The following is a 17,624-nucleotide window of genomic DNA, read 5'->3' as shown; positions in this document are numbered from 1 at the left end:
TCTAATATTTTTCTCAGTCTGATGTATTACAATCTTCCTTTGTATAACAATTTTCTTTGTTATTCTAATTTATAATTTGTTACTTTATTTACATAGATAAGCCATTTACTATATACTGTACAGAATACATTTGCTTGTACAGATTGTTTTTGCATTTGTATATACATGGCTGTAATCTACTCTCAGTCCAGTTTTCAAGCCTATTTTCTTTTTTCTTCTAATTTATAATTTGTTACTTTATTTACATAAATAAACCATTTACTATATACTGTACAGAATACATTTGCTTGTACAGATTGTTTTTGCATTTGTATATACATGGCTGTAATCTACTCTCAGTCCAGTTTTCAAGCCTAGCATTAAACTGAAGCCTACTAATTACATTACTTGAAACATTAAAATGTATTTTTTGGTATTGACACTTTGTACTTTTATTTGAGTCCTTTTTGCAGTACTGTTTGCACAGTTAGTGTAAAATTGAAAGCATGCCCTTCCCCCTGCAGTATATATCATTTTATTGCAGTATTGTTTATTTGTTTTATGCTGTGAGAATTGAATGTATGCTTGCCCTTTGGCTGTTACCTAGACTGTGACACTTTGGTCTTACACATTTGCCTTTTGATTTGATCATTTTTTGGCCATTTTCAAAAACAGAAATTATTTTTATAAAGCTTTTGCTGTTGCCTATACTGTCAAAATTGTAGTAGGAATTGCTTTTACCCATTTTGAAAAGACATTTACTGTTACTACTAGCTATTTGTACCCTCCCTTTTTGTAAAGGGACCTGCATAATTTATTTTAACTGCATACCATAGCCCATGTACTGACTGTACTCAGTGTAGTATTTACTTGCAAACAGATTATTAATGACATGCATGCACAAGTATGACATCTTATTACAATTACCAAACAGGATTTTTGCAGACTTTTGTACTTTTTGCTTAATGCTGTATGTGAATACTTAACAATAATGTTTTAGAAAAATGTAAGCCATTTGGCCTGAGAACCAGTCTTGTTTCCTTGACCTAATAAATTTCACTACCAGTAACATTTTATGTTATGCAACATTCCTTGTAACTACCCATTCCAGCCTGGAAAGATTTGAGCTCACATTACTTACCTTTTTCCTTTCTGCACATCAGGATGCTTAACCTATATCTCCTTCAGCACTGACTCACACCTTTAGTCATTCGTTAATATACTTGCAACTTGATATTAGAATGCAGTTGTAATAAACATAAACTTGTCTAACAATGCATAATATTGTTTTTGAATACTGTTTTTGATGGAGTTTTTGCTATTTTTATGCTATTATACAATTACAAAATATTGTAAAAAACAAAAGAGATATTGACTTAACTAACACATGCTTAAAACAGACATATTTACATGATTTACATTTGCTGTTGTCTGCCTTTTGCTGCACTTTAGGTGAAAAGAAAATACATGCATGTCAGTCTTGTGACATCATGTCTTTTCTGTGTTTAACTGCTCTCATTTGATTTCTATGCCCTAGAACTGTTTTGTTATATGAAATGGTTTTAAAATCACCATTTAAGTGCCTTACTTTAATTGAATGAAAGTTTGTGTTGCGTACGCTTAACCATTTTCTAAAGGTAGAATACTACATCGTAAATTATTTTCTATCAGCATAGTGAACTGCTGTTGCTTTAACTCTTTACTAACCAGATTATATTTGTCAGTATTCTGTTCTGCTGACTTTAAAGCTCTTATGCACTTTTGAAAAACTTTTTGCATATGTTGTCTGAACTTTCTGAACTCACTCTGACTGTGTCTTAGAAGTTTATTAAATCTTTTTGTCAGTTAACCATGAACCTTGTCTCTGTTTTTATCTGCTTTGTAATGTGCAGTGGTTTTATGCCACTTTTGTCTAGCAAGATGTACAGAAGATTTTTTTAAATAACTGACTTGATTGATATCTGAAATTAACATTTTACACATGGTGACAGGACATAATGCATGTAATTGTTTACCATTACTTTTATGACATTGTACACAGAAAGCAGTTTCATATGACTTGTACAATAAACGTTTACTGTTATACCAGTGATGTTGCTGTTTAAGATACCAGTCAAACATAATGCATTTACGTAAAACATTGACATGAACATTAACTAATAAAGTACTGCATGTGCTACATTTCTGTTTATACCAATCTTTAATTCCTGACTATACATGTGCTGGACTGTCATTACTGTCTACCTGAAAGGTAGTTTTACATTTAATACTTTTTTTCTTATGGCATCCATGCTGTAGAATGAGAAACAAAAAGAAAACTACCAGTTTCTGTGTGGAAGGTGGCCAAGTCTTCTGTCGAGAAAGCGTGGAAAGTCCCTCATTGATTCTCTCAAAAGGTGGTCAAACAGCAGGCAGAATGTACAGGATCTGTGGAACTTGGAGAGATGCACTGTTCTGCTACTGAATACTGTGCAGAAGAAGGAGGCAAATGTTTGCACTGTAAATTGACATACTAACTGAATAAAATAAAAAAGAAGCTGTAGTTGTCACAAGAAGAAACCATTCAGTCCATCAACTGTGGCTCGCCATTGAAAAATTATATACTGCCTTCTGTTGGTTTCTTGCTGTTACTTGCATTTACATGCATACATACCACAGCATATTTAACTATTTATTGTGACAAACTAGTCTTATTACTGTATTGTACTAAGTACAATAAATACACTGAGATCTTCAGTTAATATGCTTTACTATTACATTTTCCTTTCAGATCTACAAGCATGCAACATAAATGCTGTCAGCTCTCTATGGCAAATTTCCCAAAGCTTGTTTATACACACTCATATTTATGCCAAAAAGTCTGATATTTTTCTCAGTCTGATGTATTACAATCTTCCTTTGTATAATCCTTTTTTTTTGTTCTTCTAGTTTATTTGTCCTTGATTCTTTCAAGTTTGGTAGTCCAGGGAAACTCAGTCTTGCATTATCTGAAACATGGTGTTCCAGCACTATCTGAAACTTGATGTTCCAACTTTATCTTTCTTTATGTTATATCTCTTTATCTCATTGATGTCCTTCCAGCTGCCATCTGCGCAGTTATTTTTACAGACTTTGTTTCTCAATAATATACTCCTTTACACGGATGCCAATATCTAATTAAGCTATGCCAGCATATTTAGTACTTTCTATTTTTCAGCATTTTATACTATTCCTAAATTAACCCTTTATAGTTCATATCATTCTTTCAGCTTTTTATTCAAGCTAATAATCATACTAGTGAAAAGACAGTGAACTATTATTCTTTCAGAATGCATTAGCATTTGTACATTATTTTTTATTAGGTCCTGGGTTAAGTTAGTGATGAATAACAGTTATTCTCAGGTTTACATCTTGAACACACTGTTTTAAATACATGTACTTGTCTTGACAACTGTTGCTTTAAATATACACTTGCTTTGCTTAGATTGGTGTCATGTGACAAGGAAGTTATTTAAGTGCAAAGTTTGAATTGTTCTGGTTTTATCTAAAGAAGTCTGTATGCTTTTAGATGAAAGTGTTTATTATTTGTTTTAACAAACAGTTCATCATACTTGGTTGTGTATTCTCTGGCAAAGTTTTCAGTAAGTTTTTAGTTTGTTGTTTTGGTTGGTTTTCTGTTAGCCTTCTGTAAGTTCCAGTATTACAGTGACAAATCAAGATATGATAATTCCAGGTCTGCTTTAGTAAAGAATATTAGAACAGCTAGAGCAAAGTTTGGCAGTTAATGATGTCATATATGGCAAAAAAGTATGGACAGAGATATTCTATGAAGTATGGTGAGAGAAGGAGTACAGGGACATTATTTCCTGGAGACTGCTGATCACCAGAAAGCCTAATAACTGCTTTATAGGTGACAGCTTGGAATCTGTGATTACATTCTGATCCTGGTGAGAGTAGGATCAGAGTGCATTGATTCCTGACTGTTTCTGGTTGGAGAGTGAGTATCTGTGCTTGATGTACCTGATTGGTCTGGTTACTATTCAAAGCATCCACCAAAAAAAGGCTGCAAGAATACAGACCCTTGCATCATCTGGGACAAGACTGTAGATCACCAAACAGGCTGTGGCCTACTTTTCTTCTTGGGATTGGTGCTAACATTTTGCTTCTGGTGAGAGAAGAAACAAAGGAGCACTGTGTCCCAACAGAGTGAAGCTGTGGTGAGATCAGAATTAGTAGTAGCCAGGCAGTAGCCATTCATGTGACTTCCCTCTTTTTATCATTCTTGACAAGCTAATTCTTTGTTTTCAGTAAGTACTGGTTGATTTGTTTCTAACTTCAGAATACCCACCTATATACTTCCTTCTTAAATTTTCAAGGTCTATGTATTAGTTTTCCCTCAAGTATTTGGCAGTGCTCTGTACACTCAGTCACCTTGAGTGACATTTTTCCTGTAAAGGTACAATTGAAATCTCTCCAATATCTAGATGCACATAGGACAGCTAGTTTGCAGCAACAAGCACTGTCTACATAGTTGCAAACCGGATACTCCTGACAGTGACTGATATTCTCAGTCCAACAGTCTAATCAATAAAAAAGGGTTTGTTGCCATGGATATGAACTTTCCTACTGTTGCTGTTACTAGCTTGGTGGATATGTGAGAGCTGTATTTATACAATGTCACTTGGAGGCAAAGTTCTCACATAAAAGTACTCCTAATGTCAATAAGGTTGTCAGTAGTACACATGCTGCACCCGTCACTCACAATTCAAAGCAGACATATTGACCAGCATATGCTGAGGCACTTGCATGTAACTTTCCTAAACCACAAAGACCTCCTGGACAAAGTACACATAAGAAATACCCTCAGCAGCCCCAAATGTGCTCTTTCAAAACAACACCCACATCAACACATAGAGCTACATCTCATGGAGCCTCTACCTCTAAGCCTATAAGGCAAGTCACCACACAATTCAACTTTCTAGTCACTGCAGACTCCATCGTGAGACACATTGATGTTCCCTCACCAGGCTGAGTAAGAAGAAAGTTATGGTCAGTTGCTTATCAGGGGCTAGGATCCACCACATTATGCATGCACTCAGGTCACTGGACCACAATTACCAATATGACTCAGTCATAGTCCATGTGGGAGTAAATGACCTGAGGCATACCTCCCTAGACTATATAAAGAGAGACATCATAGAGCTTTCAGAATATGTGTCTCAGGCTGGTATGAGCCTAGTTGAGCAGCATGTTACCTTCTCCAAGGATGATGCCACAATACTAACAAAAGATGATTGACTTTAATAATTGGCTTAGTTTCTGGTGTCATTCTAAGGAGGTGCAATATTTGTCAGCATGAAAGGAGATGGTCAACAGACTGCTTTGCAGGAATGGTCTTCACCTCTCCCCTCTAGGCTTTTGAATAGTAGCTAAAACACTGTCTTCCCCCACAGTGCCTTTTTTAGGCAATGCCAAACTGAAAGTACTTCCGACATAGCAAATCAAAACCAAGAAAATCTAAAATTATTACTGCTCAGTGCTATGAATCTAAGCAAAAAACACCACTCCCTAGAAGCTTTCTTTACTCTGGAGAATGCTGATGTCTATGCAGTCACTGAAACATGGTTTAAAGCCACAGAGAGCACACCAGCAGTGCAAGGTTATAATGCCTTCCACACATTTAGACCAGCTACTTCACAGGCAGGGACTAAACATGGAGGTGTCTCTATTTACATCAAAAATAAATATACTTCAAGGCTGTTCAAGCAGGACAATGCACTTAAGCTGCTCCATGTTCAAATCACCATAGATAAAATCCAGTACCACTTCCTTGCAAGCTATAGGTCCCTCTCTATGACCCAGGAAACACAGACAATGTATTTAAACTTATTAGAAACACTAACCAGCCAACCCAATACCATATTCATGGCTGACTTTAATTACCTCACTATTAACTGGGAATGCTATATGACACCAAATGTACATGCACAGAGATTCTTGGATTTTGTAAACTCAAACTCCCTTGTACCAGATAGAATACACCAACCAGGGGTGCAATCATACTGGATCTGGTCCTCACTAATATGGGAGACTGCTGCACACCCCTTAATGTAATGCCTTCCCTGGTAAGGTCAGACCACAAAATGGTCTCCTTTGAAGAAGTAAAAATAAAACCTGGACCCCCAGCTAAACTGGGAATATTCAGGAACTATTCTAAGGCTGACCTTCCACTATTAAGTGAGAACCTGGCAAAATGTCAAGCCCCCATAAACCCTGATAACACTTCTGCCTATGCAGAACTCTTCACAGAAACCCTGTACAAGCATGTTAATAGCTGCATAGAGGGAGCAGTACCCACCGGGAAGAAGTACAGAACTAACTCAAAAAACAAGCCACCCTGGTGGAATCACAAAATCAGTTGGATGTGTAACAGGTGGAAGAAAATCATGGCAAAAATTAGGAGGTGCAACACCCAGCAGGATAAAAGCACTCTCATTAAACTGAACAAACAATTCAAAAGATAAATAAAGTCTACCAAAGCCAAATTTGAGGTACATTTGGCCTCCCAGGCCAAGGACAACCACAAAGCATTCTTTAGCTAGGTCTGCGTCCTCAAAGGCAACAAACAATTGTGTGCAGAGCTTATTGTAAATGGAGCCACTTATACTGAGCCAGAAGATATAGCAAACCTCCTGGCTGATAAATTAATCTCCTCTGCTCCAACTTTACTCATCTCTCCCCCTCAACCTTCCCTCAGGAAATAACATCAAATATAACTCCCCCTACTATCACTAGAGAACAGGTCCTTAATGCTCTCTCTAAGACAAAGAACACTGCATCAATGGGCCCAGACAATATCCCTGGATGCCTTCTAAATAGCATGAAACATGACCTATCAGGGCCTCTAGAATTACTATTTAACTGTAGCCTCCAAACAGGCTTCATGGCTCATGAATGGAGAAAGGCAACAGTCATCCCACTGCACAAAGGTGGACCATCTACAGACCCTGGAAACTACAGACCCATAAGTCTCACTAGACTTATATGTAAAGCCATAGAAAGAATTATCATGGAGATGATCAATAGAGATATAGTAAACCTCCAGACACTGGACCCAACTCAGTTTGGTTTTGTCAAGTACATGCCTACAAGACCTGGTGGACGACTTTGAAAAGGTCACCAAAGCAATGGATGAGGGAAAAATCATTCACACTGCTTTCCTTGACCTGGCCAAGGCATTTGACACAATACCCCACAAGGGCATTGTTGACAAACTCAAGAGGTTAGGTACAAACCCATATGTCACCCAATGGATAGCCAACTGGCTCACAGACAGGACCCAGGAAGTTAGAATTAGGGAGTCCACCTCTACAAAAAGGCCACTCACAAGTGGAGTCCCTCATGTATCAGTCCTTGGAATGCTCCTTTTTGGCATTTACTTCTCAGAAGTCAAGGCCAATGTCAGTGGTCTCTGGCTTACTAAATTTGCAGATGATTGCAAATTTGGAGCTGTCATTGAATCTCACACTGACACAAATGTTCTCCGGGAGGGGCTGACACAGATAAACAACTGGTGTCAGAGCTGTGGACTAAATTTAAGTGCCAAGAAATGCATAATAGATGCTGACCTCGAAAGCGACTGCTTTGTGGTCGGATCTAACCAGGGAGGATGACATTGTTGGGATTCTGCAATGGTTACTTATGTTGGTTAATACCAAGTCTTAGATATGATCACTTCCTTTGTGGGTGTTGACCAGCTGGTCCATAACATTTGCATTGACAAAATCAAGTAATCTCTGGGCATTTATGTTTTGGCATGAGTAGTTCTTCCAGTCTATGGTTCGATAGTTAAAGTCACCCAGGATCGGGGTAAAGGGTTGAATCCTGATAGATTCAAAGAAGTTCAAATAGGTAGAGTGGGTATCTTGAGTCAAAGCTGGGGGCCTGTAGCTAGCTATGATTTGAATAGGGGTCTTGTCAATGATTACTTGCACCTGGAATGTCTCCTGTGTGTTGGACTGTTTGACAAGCCTGGAGGCGTGCCTGTCTTTAATATATATTGCAAGTCCACTTCCCTTTGTTTTGCTGTCCACGGTTTGGGGTCTGAATGTATGATAGGATGAGCAACCTGGTATAGCTAGGGTGCTCTCCACAGCTTTGAACCAGGTTTCTGTGACTGCACAAATTTTAGCATCTTCCAGGCTTAAGAATGCTTGCAATGAGTGCAGTTTCATATTTAGACTCCTAGCATTTAGCAGCATGACCTTTAATTTGCATTTTGATTAAATTTTCATGTTGGTAGTTTTGACCTCATGGCACTGCCTAAAAAAGGCACTATGGGGGAGGCAAGAGCCTTTGCCAGAAACCTGAAGCCCAAGGGAGACAGATGTAGGAAGCATTGTGGTCTGTCGATCATGTCTTATCAGGCTGTCAGTTACTGGATCCCCTTGTAATGACAAGTGAGGGGGGAGTGATTTTTGTGCTAAGACCTATGAACTTGTCCCTCCCCTCCCCTAAGTCCATCCTAGAAGTCATTCAAGAACTACTCACCTTTTTATGTACCACATCATCCCACAGGGAGTGCCCAGATGAAAGCCTCCCCCAGATAGGTATGCCTGTCCCTTTCTCCTGGTGCCAGCATCAGCCACGCAAGATGCTAATCAAAGCAAGGTCACTTGGGTCATAGTTAGGGATTTATCCCTCTACACTATGGTGCTTGCTTAGGGGTGATTTGATCTTAATATGTGTGTTTCACAAATGAGAATCTGGCCTTATGTGTAGGTGAATAATTTCTTTCCCATCAACATAGCACAAAAACAGTTGCTTGTTAAAGTACCTAGTTTTAATATTAACATAAATGTAGTTTTCTGACTAAAGGTAGAAGAGTATGAAATTTATCAACAGTGGTTAGGATGTCAACATACCTGTACGGTTTTAAGACTTCAATATATTCATGGCTTGGTAAGACAGCATAAGATTCAAGTTAGTAGATACAAACTCCTAGTTAATATTATTACTTTATTGTAACACTGACAGTTTCCCATCCATGTTCTTCCTCAAATCTTGCCTGTCACTTGCTATTTACCTTTGTCTAGGTATATGAAGTAAAACACAATCTCTTCTTCCTTACATGCAACCCCTTGTTAACTATAATTCTTCAGCTCAAGTTTTTTTTTTAATGTGATAGTTCTTAACCTCCACTTTTCCCACCTCATTTCCTAATTCTACAGAAAAATTCCTTTGTCTGTTTTGCAAATTCATAGTTGCCATTCTCTGCCAGTCTTAAAGCTAACGATTCTCATCACACTTTGCATACATTCTACATCCTTGTACCATTATGCATGTTTTATCTGTGAGGTTTAAATATCCCAACTTCTCACATGGGGATTATGACTCTCTAGATTTCCTTTGCCTCATCCTCTGGAAACAATACAAATACTTTTATGGAAGAATTTACTGTCAGCAAAGCTGGGTGAGGGATGTACACATGGGACCGGTGTCTGCATCCTCCACAGTCACACACAAGAGGGCTTGCTATATTTAGAAGAAACAGAATATTCTGACAGGCACTGTTGCCAGTGCTAGAAAGTGGTTTCCCAAATGTTTTAAGGAAATAAATATTATACCTTTTGGGCAGTATTGTATGCATTGAATACTTTGAAAAGGCTTGCTACACTCACAAGTTTTGATATTAACTGAAGAAAAGGGTATGTCAGCAATATGTTTTACTAAACAGGGTTGAAAGTTTTACCCTGCAGTGGGGCTTGTTTGAAATTTGAATTACCATCTGAAGATTGGTTCACCTATCAGGATTTGGATGCATGATTGAAGAACATGCTTGCCAAAATTGTAGACAGCTATTTCAAAGCTTTCCCGGGAACTGATACTCTGATTGCCATTATTATGTATTTTTATTAATATTATATTTTTATTCAAGACATCAATCTCCTATACATTTGATTTTATCAGGCTAATAGGTTATACAGATTATAACTTTTTGTTTGCCTCCCCTGAGTTAATAGCTTATAAGTTACAACTTTTTGTTTGCCATCTCTGGATTTATCTAAACCTCCAACACATTTCTATTTATCATGATTTTTTCCCATAAGTGACAGTCTAGTTGAGTTGAACTAACTACGAGGCAGTTTTCTTCTCTCACAAATGAACACTGCTTTTAAGTGTATGTGCCATGGTTTTAACATCTGAGCTGCAGACTGAGTTTTTTTTTCTCACAATGGAAGTTTTAAAGTGCTTCTTTTAACCATTGGGGAAAGAGATGATGTATGCCATTCTCCCTTTAATAAAACAAGTCAATAATACCAAGCATTACCTTGTAACGTTTAATGAATCCATGCAGGTGTACTGTGTAGTACATCAGTGCTGTCTCTGTATCTCTCCCTCAATCTCACTCTTACTTATGCTGTCACAAATATAAGCACACACACACACACACACACACACACACACACACACACACACACACACACACACACACACACACACACACACACACACACACGCATATAAACACATTGCTTTTTTTCTTTATTTTTTTACTTTTTCTTTTAATTTTACACTCACTAAATAGTAAATCACTATTTAATGAGCATAAAAAATGGCAGCTGTTGGGATTTTTTAATGCTTGAGCTTCAAGGCAGCTTAATTTGCTCATTCCTCCTCAGTCAAGGTAGCAATTTACAGGTTACCTGTTCTCTAATGTGCTGCATACAAAATCAAAAATTTTGTAACTTTTAATGAAGGGTTCCTGTTAGTCTAAATCTAGGCTAGCTGTAAAACTTATGTTGATGAAGCAAAAAGAAGTGTTTCAATGTTCCGTTTTTGTTTGTGGACTATCATGAGGTTTCTATATATTTTTTTGTCATACTGCACACATAAATACTTACTCACAATGAGTATGCATGCTCACACACACACACACACACACACACACACACACACACACACACACACACACACACACACACACATGAACACACAAGCACGCAACCATCAGAACTGAAACTTAACACTATCAAATGAAAAAAGCAACAAAAGAATAAAATAAAATAAAATATGAACTATATCTAAACATTCAGAAGATAACATTATATCACATGTTTTTATTTTTTTGAGGGTGTGGGGAACTTTTGGTTAAAAATACAAGAGTTTATGGAAGCATTGTGACAGACAAGTGCTGCTTAAATAAATGGTTAATTTTATTTAATGTACCATTTCCTAATTATATCGTGAAACATCACCATGCATTCCGATGGACTTGGCAATCACTAGAAAATCATTTACTAGAAGATGTAAAAGTAATGAAGCTCCTGAATTTCAAGATTTCATCTTGACAGCTAGTGAGATGTTCCTGAAAGAATAGAAGTGTAATGACTATGAACTGTAAGACAACTTTTTTTAACTATAAATTCTGGATAAAGCTAAACTTGTTGGATAAATATAGTAATAAATGTTAAGAAAACAAAAATCCTCCTTTGACTTTAGTTAAGTTGCATAATAACTGAATATATGAATTAAGATTTCATTGAAGAGATGTTGAATATGTATTGTAAATAGTTTAAGGCCTATTAATTGTATTAGTTTTTTTATGTGACTTGAATTTTTAAAATCAATAAAAATGTATTGAAAAGGGAACAGCATTATGTGCAAAATGGCCCCAGATGTAAAAATCTACAATAAGATGGAATATCTAAAATTATAGTATGACTGGCACTGGCCATTAACATTGAAAAATGAACATGCTGCTTTGCCAGCCCAACCAACATGTCCATTATAAATCGAGCATATACCAGTTAAAAAAGTCCAGTTGCCCGGACTTTCTTCTAAAAAAAAAAGAATAATAATGAGAGAGGGGGGGACAGAGAAAATGCTAGAAAAATCAGGCATGTTATTCAAAACTAAAGAAACATACCTGATTTTCCTTGTATTTTCTATGTACTGTTTCCCTCATACTTCCCAAGTGTCCCCATTTCATACTTTAGAAAAAAAATAAAAAAAGGTTGGGAATGTATCTATGTATTTATTATACTGTTTTACAGATGTTTCATTTAGTTTTAAAGTTTTCTTCTTGGTGTCTTGTTTGTCTTAAGTAGTTCTTTCTTCTTTTCAAAGGAACTGAGACACCATTAGTATGCATTGCTCTGGAAGGAGGTCCTGGTACATTACAGGTGAGGGAATTATTTTGAGTTATTGGTATTCATTTCTTATGAGAACAGACATTTTATTGTCATATGATATTTTGTTTGATGTTTTCTACAATGTTAAGAATAGTATTTTCTCAACTAATAAAAGCAATAGCTAATGTTACATAGTAGCAAGAATGTTTTGACTGAAATAACAATGTTAACTACAGTAGAAGTAAAATGTAACTGCAGAAAACCTGATCACAAGTACATTGTTAATATTAATATAAACTCATTGCAGGGTAAAACTAAACATAGAATACAATAAGTGATGTAATGCATTTAATAAAATGTTTAACATGTTTTCAGTAATTCTATAGATAATGGTATTACAAAATCGGATCTGTTAAGTTAAAACATATTTTATTTGCTGATGACAGGAATTAAACAGCATTTTACATATTTCTCTTTCAGAAAGGGCTGATAAAGTTACTGGGTTAAAACAAAGATGTCATGGGATAAGTTTCCTTAAACATTACCTTACCTTTCATACTTACATAGTATATGTTTAATTTACTGTGCAGTCACATACTAAGATTTGCATATCACTGGGGCAAGTCTAGTACTGATCTTTGTTTATATCATGCATTTTGAATTATAGACTGCATTTCTGTTAATTTTGGTTTCCTCTCTGTGGTAAATATTAGCATTAGTTTCACTGAACCATATTATTTTTGTTTTAGTTTATAACTCTATCTACAGGAGTGGCCTTAGGTCAACTGGCGCTCTAGGCAAAAGGGCTCCATGGCGCCCCCAACCACACTACTTGGTGCCCACATCCTGGTCTAACTATACCAAATAAATACTGGAAAAGCGCCCCTACCAGACCAGTGCCCTAGGCAGCCGCCTAGTTGGCCTATGCCTAAGGCCGGCTATGTCTATCTATATATAGATGCATAAACACACATACACACACACACACACACACACACACACACACACACACACACGCACACATATATGTCTGTGTAGATGTGTGTATGTATATATATATATATATGTTTGTGTGTGTGTGTGTGTGTGTGTGTGTGTGTGTGTGTGTGTGTGTGTGTGTGTGTGTGTGTATATATATATATATATATATATATATATATATACATACACACACAACTCAGGAGCGCAACGGCAAAATGAAGAGCATCGAGCATATAAAAGTCAACCAAATCACAATTGATTCAGACAGGCGCTCTCACCACACTGATGTGGTTTTCTTCAGACCATAATATCAAAAATACACTCTGTATCTCATTTATATAACAATTTAAATTAAAACATTCATTAAGAACATTTACTCACAGTTCATCATACTCAGTTGCCTTCCTTTTCAACAACCCCCTCCGTGATGACATCTTCACATAAACGTGTTTTTTAAGGTGCAGCAACTCATTTATACATGTATCATGATAAATAAATGTAAACATTCCATCACAACATAAAAACATCAACTGTTACTTCCTAAAATCATCTAGGTAACCCCCTAGCTTTTAATACTGGTTTGAGGGACACAACTTCATAAAACCCAACTCCGTTGTCGACCCTCAGCCTCAGTATCCACCGAAGCTCAGCCCCTTCTGTTTTATTCTCTGCATTACCCAACCTTACAGTTTCCCCATGACCTCAATCACGTTAAATTTAAAATCAAGTTGTAGCGTAGTATTAAGAACATATTTAGCTATGGCATAACTCATGTTTCTATCCTCACACTATATAAGTGCTCTCTACTCTGTTCCCTCAGAGAATGGTCTATTTCCCTATATAAAATCTTTGACAACACAGGCAACGGGCCAAATAAACTATATGCTTAGTACCACAATTAGCCCTTACATTAAACTTGAACACCTTGCCTATATCTGGATGCTTAAATTTACAAGAGTCCATATCGATGTGCTCACAATACCTACATTTCCCACAAGGATAGGTTCCTACATTTCCTATCCCATCATTATTTTGTTTATAATGGTAGTATAACATTCTCTTCATCGACTGACAATTCTTATAACAATAACTGGGGCTTAATCCTACCTCCTTTCCTATCCTCTCACCTGTTAATAAAATGGGCCAATTCCTCTCAATGACCTGCTTAATGCTATTTATATTACTGGTATAATACATTCTATACCTTACTCCACCATCATTTTCTCTTTTTATAGTGGCTACATCTGCAGTCGCCTCTTCCATTTCTTGTCTCATAAAGTATGGCTTCACCCTCCCTCCTCTTAGTACATCCACGTGTCTTAATATCTCCATTGTTTCATTTTCTTTATAACCTCTTCTTCCAAAATTATCTTTCAACTCTTCCATTCCCCTCCTATAGCCTTCCTCCATATGATGTAATCAAGACATCCTCATCCCTTGCCATTTGACCACATTTCTAAACACCCATCTAGGGTGCATACTATTCCTGTGGAGGATGGCATTTCTCTGACATTCCTTCCTATATAAACTCATAGTAATGGTTGAATCCAGCTGCTTAGTAACTGGACATCTAAGAAATCTACTGATATTTTAGAGAACTTCATAGTGAACCTAAGGAAATCTGATATAGTACGTAAAAACTCCACAAATACTTGTAGTTGTTCAATTGTGCCTTCCCAAATCAGAAACACATCGCCCATGAAACGATGATAGAACATGACATGTTGGATGTACAACTCATTAGGGAACACTTTTTTCAATCTCCCATTGTGCTACCACAGAATTTGCGTAGCTATTAACACAACTCGTTCCCATGGCTACCCCGTGTCTCTGCAGGTAATACTGGCCATTAAACACAAAAACATTGTTGTGTAATACTACATTCATAAAACTACATATCAATTCTATTAATCTACTATCATATCCACTATGGTTCACTAGATGTCTCCTCATATACTCTACACCCTCTTCATTCGGTATGACTGTAAACAGGGAGACTACATCTAATGTTACTAATAATGTAGAGTCACTCTCTCTCTCTCTCTCTCTATATATATATATATATATACATACATACATATATATATATATATATATATATATATATATATATATATGGTTCCCTATGAAACCATCGAATTTACACTACATCGAGAATGACTACATCGAGACTAGACCATCGAAAGTACATAACAGTGAAAACAGAAATCGTCGACATTGAAAACATCGACTACATGGAAAGTGCAGAACATACAGGAGAGAAGTTATGAATACAGTTATACTACACTACATACCATACACACTAGCCCTGACCCAAACCCTAACCCTAAGGTCCGACACTATCGCACACTTCACCTACCTGCACCCTAACCCTAACTCACTTACCCACCCCTAGCCCAAGCTCCGACACTAACGCACACTTCACCTACCTGCACCCTAACCCTAACTCACTTACCCACCCCTAGCCCAAGCTCCGACACTAACGCACACTTCACCTACCTGCACCCTAACCCTAACTCACTTACCCACCCCTAGCCCAAGCTCCGACACTAACGCACTTCACCTACCTGCACCCTAACCCTAACTCACTTACCCACCCTAGCCCAAGCTCCGACACTAACGCACACTTCACCTACCTGCACCCTAACCCGAACTCACTTACCTGACCACTCCTACCTCCGTCACTGTTGCACTTAGGGAATCAATCGGTTCGGTCTTTAGAAGGGGACCCGTTAAACATACACAAGTGCTGTGACATTTCATTTTCGACGATTTCCGTTTTCGTTGGTTTGCAATTTCAATATAGAAGTCCCGATCTTCTCATTTTCGATGTAGTGTAAATTCGATGGTTTCATAGGGAACCATATATATATATATATATATATATATATATATATATATATACAGATCTTGAAGAAATTGCTTGGTATCCTTAAGTATTACATTCAATTTATTCAAAACCGGCCTCACATGCTTTTCTATAAAAATAGAGAAAGGTTCGGTCACCCACCCACTGCCTGCTACAATAGGTCTAAAGGGTGGAGTGACCAAGCTCTTGTGGACTTTGGGTAAGCCCTGGAACATTGGCACCACTGGATTCTCTACTGTGAGAAATTGCATTAACTCTACCGTGATAGAATAACTCATTAGGTAATCATTTAATAATATGCGTATCTTCCTAACAATTCTGTCTATACACCCTTTATTGATAACCTTGTAAACCTCACCATCCTGAAGCATGCCCTTGATAGACCCATAGTAAAAATCCCTATCCATCACCACTGCCATGCCGAAAAAGTGTTCCCTGATGAGATATACATCCAACATGTCATGTTCTATCGTCGTTTCATGGACGATGTGTTTCTGATTTCGGAAGGCACAATAAAACAGAGGAGGGACGTCACATATATTATCTGACTTGATAAATTTTATATATATATATATATATATATATATATATATATATATATATATGGTTCTACCTCACTTCAACGACACGCCGGAACATCGACAGGGAAATCGCGAGCCCCAGAAGATCGACAGCGCAGAAGACCGACGCGACGGGACCTAGAAGATCGACAAGCAGAAGACCGACCCGACGGATGAAAGCACCGCCGAGGATGCGAAATGGGAAAAGGCTGTTAAGTGTGTGATAGGGGTGGGATAAGTGAGTTAGGGTTAGAGGCGGGTCAGGTAAGTGATTGTGTTAGGGGCGGGATAAGTGAGTTAGGAGGGTTAGGGTTGTAGGTAGCTGTGTATGTGAGGTTTAGTGTGGGTTTGTAGGATTTTGGTGTGCTTGTGTTGTGTATGTGGTTTTGGACGGGAATGTGTTTTGTTTGTTGATTGTGTTGTGTGAAGTGTATGCAGTATCGTGTTTGTGTACCGTCGGTTATTTCGTTGTCAGGCATGTGGGATTTCGTGTTTTTGTACTGTCGGTTATGTGGTTTCGGTTATTGCGTTGTCGGTGTTTTGGTGTTTCGTTTATGTGAGGTAGAACCATATATATATATATATATATATATATATATATATATATATATATATATATATACACACGCGCGCACACACACACACACACACACACACACACACACACACATACAAAGTCTTCCACTGCAAGTCCCATTTAATGATAATGGTTTGCATAGCAAGGTGTAGAGGAAGGTAGCACTGATGATCATATAATTAATGTCAAATTAAACTGAAAAAAACTAAGTATAAAGTTATTTATCTGTGTCTCAAAATCCAGAAATTTCAAATATCTTTAACTCAAATTCCTCTCTTATATTAGTATAAAGATCTTGACATCTATAACGACCTAAATAAAATCTTCCTTCCATTCAACATTATACATCTTTCTTTAAAGTACGTACCATCCATTATGAAAAAATCCGTTTCACTGTGGTACAAAGTATTTCATCCAAAATAGTATTAAGTATTTTGTCCAAAAATTCATTCATAAGATGGAAAAATGTCCCACACTAGAGACAATAGCATTCATAGATGGATTAAAGTAGTTTTAGAGGTTGTAGTTAGTACATACAAATTGGG

General features: G+C 37.1%; 1 protein-coding gene across 1 annotated transcript in view; it reads left to right on the top strand.

The window, feature by feature from the left end:
* The window catches only part of LOC122805507 (transient receptor potential cation channel subfamily M member 2-like), a 914,064-nt gene that overhangs the window by 244,142 nt on the left and 652,298 nt on the right, over positions 1–17,624 (top strand). The window contains exon 7 of the mRNA XM_044075701.1: positions 12,088–12,143. Within this exon, the coding sequence (XP_043931636.1) occupies positions 12,088–12,143 (56 nt within the window). The remainder of the gene's footprint in view (positions 1–12,087; positions 12,144–17,624) is intronic.

The sequence above is a fragment of the Protopterus annectens genome, chromosome 6.part1, assembly GCF_019279795.1.
Source record: "Protopterus annectens isolate FY-2018-M chromosome 6.part1, PAN1.0, whole genome shotgun sequence".
Classification (NCBI taxonomy): domain Eukaryota; kingdom Metazoa; phylum Chordata; order Ceratodontiformes; family Protopteridae; genus Protopterus; species Protopterus annectens.
Note: the sequence above shows the minus strand (reverse complement) of the source record. Positions and strands in the feature narration are given on the sequence as shown.